Below are 9,953 nucleotides of genomic sequence, written 5' to 3' on the forward strand. Positions count from 1 at the left end.
AACATCATGTTCAAAGAATGTGACAAATGTGTAAAATACCTTTAGGAGAAGCAGGGAGGGGGGAGATAGAGAGAGATAGAGAGAGAGAGAGAGATCAGGGCCAGATAAATAATCCTTGATGTCTGACGGAACGACGGACAGAAGTCCACGGCAACTTAATTAAACACATTTTTTCAGTTGAAAACACAGCTGGAATTCTGAACGGGAAAGTTGAAAAGAGTCCCGATGCGGCACGAGGCATGACGACGTAAACGTTTTCAGCTTGACGCTGTTGTCAGTCACTGTCCGTAAATCCTCTGTAATCTCTTGTTGTAAATATCCTTGATAGTTTAAACTGTGTCAGTGTGGCACCGTGATGTCATCATCTGTCATTACCCTGCAAGGATCTGTTAGCGAGCCCCAGAATCCCTCAAAAACACCTACATTTGAATGTAAAAAGTGGGTTTTCAAAGGAGGACAAGGAACACACGAGGGTTAGGAGGAGGGGTGATCAAAATTGGGTGGAGAACGAACTGAACCAAAATCCTCAAAGCCCCACTGGTCCTGAAGCGACCCCCGTCTCTCTGGGGGGGGCAGTTTCTGTTGAACCTGCCTGTTTTTAATCAGTTTTCACATTGAGGCGAATGCATCTGCAACCGACAGTCATTTGTAAACGCGCCTATTCTGTTACCTCCACAGTACGTAATTATAATTGCTACAGTGTGAAGTGCTCATTGTTATTTGAACATTTAGTTAGTCATACTTTGTTTTTACACTATTTGCATCCATGGCCCAGTCTAACCTGTTCTAGTCTTGTTTAGTTTTGCCTGCAATTTGCCTCAGTTCAAAGCAGGTGACTTTACGACATGCTATTTGCATTCCTTTACCAATCAAGTGAACACAGTTAAGCAGAAATGCCTTGAAAAATAATTTTGACTTGCTGTTGATTTCACTTGTTGCTGCTCTCGCGTTGGGCGCTAAAAGTAGGGGAAGAAATGTGTTCTGGACGAGGTGGCCTGCTCTGCCATTTGATTGCAAGAACATCAAAAGGTATTTTATTAAGGCGTGCCCTTAAAGTGAATGAACAATAGGTGGTTGGTGTCTCACCTATCTTGCTTTATTAGTGGAGCGGATCATAGAGGATTGCTTAAGGCAGAGGTCTTCAACAGGGGGGTCCGCGGAGGTACTGCAGGGGGGGTTGCAACATATTTGGTTGATGAGACAATTTTTTTAAACAATCTTTTCCCCCACAAATGTAAATGTCTTCAGAATCAGAATCAGACTTTTATTCATGGTCTTTAAATACACATTAACATGAATCCAACGTATTGAGGCGAGCGGATAAATTGATGGAGAAGACGTTATCTGTCACACACTCCGTAGGATAGGGGGTCCCTGCTCCACCTCGCCATCAGTTTGGGGGACCTTGGCTTGAAAAACGTTGAAGACCTCTGGCTTATGGTGCTGTTTGATGTGCTACCAGGTTGTCTATTTGCATTGAACGATGTGGTTTTAATGTTCTTTTAATAAGCACACGGCCCTAAAACTTTACCCACACTCAGCTTAAGAGTTCTCTTGTATTTGCAGAGTCGTGCTGCGTATGATTGAGGGAAATAATTTCACTCTCAAACATTATCTGTTCAACAATTTATTTACCCACTTATTCAAGCTCATTAGAACAATATATAATATATATTTTGTCATTTTGCAGCGTCTGTGCAGTGGTGATTATTGGTTTAGCATAATAGACAATAGTCTTGTATTAATTATTGTTGGTTTAGGTTCACCTGCTAATTTTGCAAAGAAAGAAAATCAGGGTAAGATTAAATCAAGGAGTACCTGCCACATTCCGATCAGCTCTACGGATGTGACCGTGCTTATAAGATTACACAGCTGCCTTCTCAAAATGAATGTTGAAGAAAATCCCGAATGACGCCTGAGGTCATTCTCTCACATACATCGAGCCGACGGCAAACAGCGCTGACGGACGCATTGTACGTCTTCACAGCAGGTGCTGTGGGCTCTTCGTCGCTCACAAGCGTACGCTGCGTGAACAGGCACAGAGACACGTGAGCAGCAGCAGCAGCAGCGGCGCGGCGGGGTCGGCGGGGTCGGCGGCGTTGGACGCTGCTGCGGTGGTGTAGACTATCCTGTCGTGGAGAGGCTGCGTAGGCCGAAACACGCTGCTGTAATTTGTATTAGCTGGAAACAGCATCATCTGGCGAACCAAAACAAAAAGAGAGAAGTTATAGTCTCATTTGGGATGTCCTTTTTTACTTTTTATTACTACCGTTGAAACTAGATTCCTCGCTCCAGTGAAGCAGGTGCAGCGGTAAAACCTGTTATGATGACTAACACATTCGTGCACAGAAAATGTGTCGCTGACAGGACGAACAGAGGAGCAAACGTCCATCACAAAGGGAGCATCGAATGGAAAAGATGACATTCAAATCATGTGGCAAAGCTTTCCTGTTGATGCCAAATCCATCGTGTGACACATCTTTTTACACCGTATATTTAAATGTTAAGAAATATGTTTGCCAAGTAGGAAACGACGTCGCCGCCATCAGCGGCAACTAGCAAAGCATCAACGTGTCAGAGTCAACAATGGTTTAATCCCAGCAAGCCTTGTTTTTATCTAGGGATCTCTAAAAGGTGGGGCGCTGTAATGACTTTAGATGGTTGTGGGATTAGCCGCTATCATTAGTCAATGACGTTAACTGAATTGTACTGACGCAGAGAACCGGCAGTAGGAAACAAGTGCCAAGTTTTATTACTTTATTACTACGCCGTCACTTAAAGCTGCAGTGTTGATATCGAGCTGCATGGAGTAAAGGCCCACGTATCGTCATATATTCTATCACTCTATTTTCCTTTCTATTCTATTTCCATGATCCACCAGACGGAAAACACAAAAATGTAGAACACAGTGTGCATGTGGAGAGGCATCGACAGGGAAGCTTTACAGACGCCGCTTTTCATATTGCAAACTCCTTTGTGGCCAAAGCCCGATGGGGCTTTTTCCTCTGTACCAGAGCTCCAAACACCCCTTTTAAAGAATTAAACCACGCTTAGAATTACAAGTCAACTTCCTCAACTGCTCCTTGTAAAATAAAATAAAAGAATGGGACACTTCACGTCCGCACAGCAGATGGTTTGATGTGTTTGGTATATTTTGTGTATTTTGTGTATTTTTTGGTAAGATGTTGAGTTACCAGGTCTTTGTCCACCTTGACGGACTCTTTGAAGACCGTCCAAGCCACCGCTTCATTACACGAAGGGGTGGTCAGGGAGCCGGCGTAGCGGTAGTACTCCACTCGGTTAACGTCCCCGAGCAAGTCGTCGATGGAGATCTCATCCATGAAGTCCGAGCCTGCACGGGAGCCCAAACGCACAAGCTGTACGGCCACACCGGACTCCAAATGTATGCAGACGAGACAGGTGTTCACTCACTGATGTTTTCCACAGCTGATACGTAGCTGGTTAGTTTTCTCCAAACCTCCATATCGGACGTGGCGTTTGTCTACAAAGACAACACGGTAAATGAGGGTGAGTGAACCTCGTACTACACAAGTAACACAATGGGCTCCTTTAAACACTTGCCTGTTCTGAACTCGTGATGTCGCCGGCCTTTGGCTGAAAAAAATAATAGAGTACAAAGAAGTGAGTCTGTTGTGTAAACAGCTTTTGTCAACTTTCTTTTGTTAATTTCCGGGGGGGGGGGAATAGAAAGGGTGTTTCCCCCAACGAAAATATTCAGCGTTAAACCTCCAATTTCACCCCACGGCAGAAACACAACAGGTGCACTTATGTAACGCAACAGGATGCGAGCGTGTCAGATGTTTGATGCCTCAGTAAATCACCTTGTTGGGTGACAGAGGTGTTTCCACTCCCTCTCTTCTTGTGTGACTGCACTACAGTTTGCATTTTTCTTGCTTCTTAAGGGACAAATGTCACACAGTGTTGATAGGAAACGTTGTTTGCACGTGCGAATGAAGCACTCAGGAGATTTTCAGCAGCATTGTATTGCTTTTACTTTGAGTGGCGATAGGGGTCACCAGGGAATACCGCAGAAGCGCCGCAGATCTTTACCAGTTGTTTATATCTCTGTTTGTGTCTCTGCATCGACACACCTACGTAGGTTTGTGATTGAATCACAGTGACAAAATCTGTGGGCGCACAGACACGCAGGCAGACGCACAACGTCTATCTCAGAGCAGCCTTTTCTGCTCCACTTCCTGCCCCACTAGTCTTGTCTGAGGCCATTTTTTGCATTTAAATACCACCATGAATTTTCCAAGACGTTCAGCATGGTGTGTTCACACTGGAGAAGTAACGAATTATACAAAAAGATTCCCAGCTACTGAATTTCTCCATAACAAGGGTACAAATGCACTAAATGTCACCTCAATAAAGAATCCCAGCACGGCCAGACCGTTTGGAGTCTCTAGTGCCTCATCCAGGGTCAAATCCTTCCTCTTGTTCACTATGTGCATCTGGACAAAGACACAATGAGGACAAGCAGGAGTAGAAGCTGCGTCTGTTAGAGCAGTGGTGCAATGCTTGTGATCACCTCCATCGGGTATCTCTTTGAATCCACTTTGTGCTCCGAGCCGTTGGTATCTCTTGAGCCCCAGTGGAAGTGGAACTGAAGGGTGGAGTAGTTGTATTGCAAACCTCCGCCTGAGACCTCCACCGTGTCCTCTTTCAGCACACACTTCACTGAAAGATGATAGGGAAATTTAATTGATCATTTTCTTTTTTTTTTTAAACGTGCTTTTCTGTAACCTTATGTTTTGATGGTTTTGTGTTAAGCCCTGAATTGCCTTGTTAATGCTTAAGAAATCAACTCGCCTTGCCTGATGTATGACTTGAAAAATATCATTTATTGTGCTGCCGATTCATTATTTTGCTTTTGAACAAGATCAAATAGTTGCAGCTCTAATCCTCAAAAACTCCAGTTAATTTAAGCGTCAATCTCGTTTTGAAAAGGTTATGCAAATCCTTGTTGAGGCACATTAACAGAAGGACATCTGTGAGTCGGATACGGCCCGTGACATTTGGGAACCGACCTGAGTGGCCCGTGTTCACGATGTACATGATGGCATTTTTGTCGTCAAAATTTCTAAAAGAGAAGGCGCCGAGGCGCTCGTCCGGGACGGCGGCCTGCGCCTCGATGTCGACGGGTGATTGGCGCTCGCCGCCGCAGTACGAGTGCGGCATCGTGTGCCAGAGAGACGGGCCGTACTCTGATGGCAGGGAGGAAAGTAAAAGGTTACGCCTAAATCCTGCAACAGCATAATCCCGTTGAGAGCGTCTTAATATTTGTACGTACGGCAGGCTTCTTCCTCGTGGCACCATGAATGACCTGAAGAACGGAAGTCATATTTGGGGGGGGGTCAACTCAGGCGTAAAGCACCGGTCTTATGTGAGAGTGAGTGAACTCACCGGGTGGTGAAACAGCGGGGGAGGCGAACACGCTTCGTCCGTTAAGCGCTTGTGTTGTCCGATGGACATCGGTGAGTCCCGTCTTCGCGGGAAACCGCTCAACCTGCGAACGAACCACAGGACGCGTTTCTCCCACGATTTAGCATCGCTCAGTGAGGCCAGACTGCCGGGCGGCGTGGACGCCCCCCGTACCTGAGGGGATTCAGTGACACCGATTCTGCTGTGAGTCAAAGGGCCCTAGTTTGTGCTCCCAGCTCAAAGCGCCAGGGAAGAAACCGTGAAAAAGTCACAGAGAGACCTGGTCCCCCCCCCGGGACAGCGAGAGAGGAGGTGTTAAACAGGTCGGTGAAGATCACTTCTTCTTGTCAAGTCAAGGCTATTTTGTCCTATTGAACACCAACCTGCGCCAACAAAGTGACATCTTCATCACTTAGACTATCTGTCATTTGTCACTTACATATTTTTGCCCAGTGGCACAAAACGACTTGAGACGGTATGTTTTTCACATAGTGTACTCGATGGCCTGCCCACTGCCTTCCCCATTCTGCAGAGTGGTATGTTGCAAGTAGAGGTCATAGTCGTGCGCCTGCAGAGCACCTGACACACCGAGCTAACTGCGGTCATGCAGATAAGGGTCCTTTGTCATTTTGCAACATGTGATTCAACTAAACAACAGTGTATTTTTGGTTGTTATCAGATTCAACAGAACTAAAACAATTCTTATCCGACAAGATTTTCTTTCTGAAAAGCACACCACCATGTTGCGACATGTCCGTGTCCTCCGGTGACGATCGCCAGATGGCAATCAGGGGTCACATGTTTAACATTTCAGGTGTTATCCCTCTTCCTTTTATTTAATCTGTACATGATCTAACAATTAATAAATTGTTCTTGACAAAGCAGAAAACCAGTCCGGGCTGTCAGTTACATCAGATGTCTTCCACTCTCAGTTTGAGCCAACGGATCATTCCGTCAATCCGATCCGGCGTCTTTACCGCTCGCAGGGTTAGGGTTAGGGTTAGGGTGCATGTATGTATGCTTATACCCTGCAACCTAATGGACCCTTGCCCGACGCAGATTTTCATTTGCAATAAATATCAATCATGATCAAAACATGATCAAAACATCAATGACCTTGCTATCCACTGACTTAAGTGTGTTGGAACCGGAGCTCCACTAATCTGGCATCTCTCCGCAACCAAAGTGCATGTTTGCATCAAAGCATCGGAGTCTCTTAAATTCTTCTCGCTGCTGAAGTGGATTAGTAGACTGAACATGGTTGACTCACTAGACTTGTGTGGACGTTTATCGGATCCTGAAAGACTGTCCAAATAACGGATTCACTGCAATCGGGGATGGTCAGGGAGCCCATGTACCGATAGAACTTGGTGGGGTCTACATTTCCGATCAGGTCGTCGATAGAAATGTTATGGTTCATAGCAACTGTGCCTGTGGACGAGACACACCAAAAAGCCAGCATTAATTTGATGTTATTAACACAAAAAAGATAAACATTATCAGGAGAAGTCACTAGAAATCCAGCTTTTACTCCAGTTGACTTGATGAAACGATTTGTGGTTGAGCAAATATATCAAGCATTAAACTTGTTTTGATCTTTATGGTTCAGAGAGAAAATGCAAAACGTCAGATCAACTTTAGAATGCGAGGTGTGTCCTCTGTGGAAACGCTCGGCTCCACGCGTCCTCAAACTAGTTCTCTCTCTCACCCGCCCTTTTATATTTTAAGAGAAAATATTTGTCCATTCATCTGTCACGTGAATCAACGTCTGGTACGGAAAATAGCTGAGACGTTGGTCGGCTACTACAGACAGACGTCTAAACAGACGATCGATGAGATGTTATCTGCATTGAGTATTTACACTGTTCTGTTGCTTATGAATGCAAGAACAATTTCTACACCAGTGGAATGCCATGGTCTTGTTTATGATATATTTACGTCTGGATGTTTTTAAAATCTAGATTCTTGATGCCGCAATTGAGGTACAAGCTGGCCTCTAGCAGAGCAGACAGTGACATCTGCTGCAACAGTCAGTAAAACTCCTACCGTTGTCGTTTGTCAGGTAGGCTGTGAGCTCGCTCCACGGTCCCGACGTCTCTTCGTTGTCGTTGGCCTTCAGAGAGGGGACGTACATTACACTCCTTAAACTGTCCTTAAATGTGCAAATGAAGGATGATTTGAAATATTGGACATACATTTATGAAAAAGGCCAGGATAGCAATTCCCTCCGAATCGTTGGCGGCGTTCTGCACGGAGAAGCCTTTCTTCGGACTGACTACGTGCATCTGTGAAAGAAAACCCGGATCGACGAGTCAAAACAGTGCCGTTTATAGAACGAAGGCCTTTGGTTGAATGCAGCGCGCCGTACCTCCATGGGATATCTGTGCCCGTCCACCGTGTGCTCCGACCCTGGATGGTGCTCATCATCCCCCCACCGAAAGTGAAGCTCAAGTGCAGAATATGTTCCATTGAGTCCACCTTCACTCACTTCGACTACATTGGTCTCCAACACGCATTTCACTGAAGACGGGAAGGAGTGTGTAGTGAACGACGTGTAAAAAAAAAAGAACGTTGTGTACTCAGTCTCACGTTGTGTACCTGTTTGGCCGTCGTTTACGATGGACTTGATGACGCGTGGAGAGGAGAAGTTGACGAAGGTAAAGTTAAGCAGGTGAGGGTCAGTCTTAACTTCGGCGGTGACGATGTCAATAGGAGACTGCCTCTTTCCTCCGCAGGGATGGCCGAGGTCGGCCCACAGACCCGGGCTGTGATCTGTGAAATACCGTGACCTGTTGTACACTGCGGGTGGTTTGATGCAAATGGTTCAGTCACATCTTGTCCGTATACTTACAACAGCCCGAGTAGCACCAATCACTTGCAGCAGCTGAAACAGAAATGCACAAAGCGCCGTGAACACTGGAATTGCATCAAGTCGAGAATCCTCAGTTCATCCAGTGGTCCTCTGTCGGGAACCACTAAACTAAATGACCGCACTGCATCCACGTGAGGTTATTAAACATTAAATAAGGTGGCACAGCCATTCAATCATCAATACTTTAAGTATAACTTCCATTGGTGTAAATCTTTGAAATGAAATGCAGATTTTATAACAATTGGCCAAGAACTTCCATTATTAACACAAACGTAGCGATTATTTAGGATTATGAATATGCACTGTGGAGATAAGGTGGAGAAATGTCTTTTCCTAAGCGCGTTGTAACCAAAAAGCTGCTCCGCACCACAGGTACAACCCGTCAGCGCGGTTACACCGGCTTCTCTTCCTCAGCGCGGATGCAGTGGTTAGCACTGTTAGCGCTGTTAGCACCACCGGCAAGCCCTGACTCAGCAACCTTAAATAGGATTTTTAAAAGCACGTTGCCCATAATCCTCACAAAAATGATATGTGACGTAAGGACATTTTTGGTTTATTGATTAGAAATGTTTCCATTTGGTGGAAAATGATTGGTTTTTACTTACCACATTTTACCAAAGCCCCCAAACTCAGAAACAGCAGTGACACAAGTGAGTAAAGATGCATCTTTAGGAGGAAAAGGAAATTGGTTAAAAAACAAAGTCTTGCATAGATTTTACAGCCATTTCATGACGTCTTTTTCTCAATGTGAAAGAAATGTGGTTATCCGAGAGAGGAAACATTGCTGGTTGGACCAACTGTCCAACCTTGTAAAAAGAATATCAACCGGAATAAAGTTGGCTTTTCTTTTTTTCAGGCTTAGGTCTGGACAGACGTTCACGTGTGACAGCGTCCATCACTGACCTGAGACCATGTTTAAATTCACCGTCTCCAAGAATACAAACCTTTGAGGAGACAGGGATGACATTCTTACAATGAATTGATTAAAAGTCTTATAAACATCCTTACCTCACCGCCCTGAAGTCCATGCAAATTGGGGGAAAAAAATAGTTGGAATGAGATGTCACGTTCGAAATGTGTCCGTTTCAAAACCAGCTCATCAGTGAGGAGGAGGAGAAGAAGTGTCCCAGTATCCCTCAAGTCAGTAATTAGTAGTAGGACGGACACAAACCAGCATGGGGGACACAAGCAACATGACTGCGGGCCTCTTTTCACGGCATCATGGTCGAAACACAAATATTTACGTCACGCAACACCCGTGTTTCCATACACAGAGCTGGCTTGATGTGAGGGCATGACTGTGTAACTTTTCCTTTAAAAGGGCCTTAGTTTAAATGAAAAGGTTCATTTTGACTTAACTTGATGAGGAACTTTAAATCCTCCATTTGAACCATGTGAAGGGATATTTGACACCTGTTTTTGTGGCCGTCGCCTACAAGGGAACACAAATGAACAATTCCATTATCCAGATAAAAGGATATACTAACCTTTGTACTCCAACCCTTTTTAAACATGACAGCAAAATAAGGTCGGACTGAGCTTTTAATTCACAGGTGACCTGCAACCTGACCCGACGGGAATGTTGACTATTATACTGCCGTAATGTGAGATATAAAGTTTGCTGGGTCCATTTGTA

General features: G+C 45.0%; 1 protein-coding gene across 3 annotated transcripts; it reads right to left on the reverse strand.

Annotated features, from left to right (window-relative positions):
• Positions 1 to 1,611: 1,611 nt before the first annotated feature.
• Positions 1,612 to 9,487, reverse strand: LOC120819092 (uncharacterized). Of its 3 annotated transcripts, none has more exons than XM_040176205.2 (17): positions 9,326 to 9,487; positions 8,923 to 8,983; positions 8,297 to 8,329; positions 8,044 to 8,217; positions 7,814 to 7,965; positions 7,641 to 7,730; positions 7,492 to 7,558; positions 6,716 to 6,876; positions 5,428 to 5,530; positions 5,315 to 5,347; positions 5,052 to 5,228; positions 4,553 to 4,701; positions 4,386 to 4,475; positions 3,583 to 3,615; positions 3,433 to 3,502; positions 3,195 to 3,352; positions 1,612 to 2,197 (listed from the first exon to the last, which is right to left on the reverse strand). In XM_040176205.2, exons 2-17 carry the CDS (start codon positions 8,981 to 8,983, stop codon positions 2,012 to 2,014), a joined length of 1,737 nt encoding a protein of 578 aa, XP_040032139.2. In that variant the 5' UTR covers positions 9,326 to 9,487; the 3' UTR covers positions 1,612 to 2,011. The 3 variants fall into 3 exon arrangements, with proteins under 3 accessions (XP_040032139.2, XP_077959772.1, XP_077959773.1); XM_078103646.1 differs by having other exon boundaries at positions 3,583 to 3,609; positions 9,326 to 9,462; XM_078103647.1 differs by lacking the exon at positions 3,583 to 3,615 and having other exon boundaries at positions 9,326 to 9,462.
• Positions 9,488 to 9,953: the final 466 nt, after the last annotated feature.

This window comes from Gasterosteus aculeatus, chromosome 5 (genome assembly GCF_964276395.1).
Source record: "Gasterosteus aculeatus chromosome 5, fGasAcu3.hap1.1, whole genome shotgun sequence".
NCBI classification, from domain to species: Eukaryota; Metazoa; Chordata; class Actinopteri; order Perciformes; family Gasterosteidae; genus Gasterosteus; species Gasterosteus aculeatus.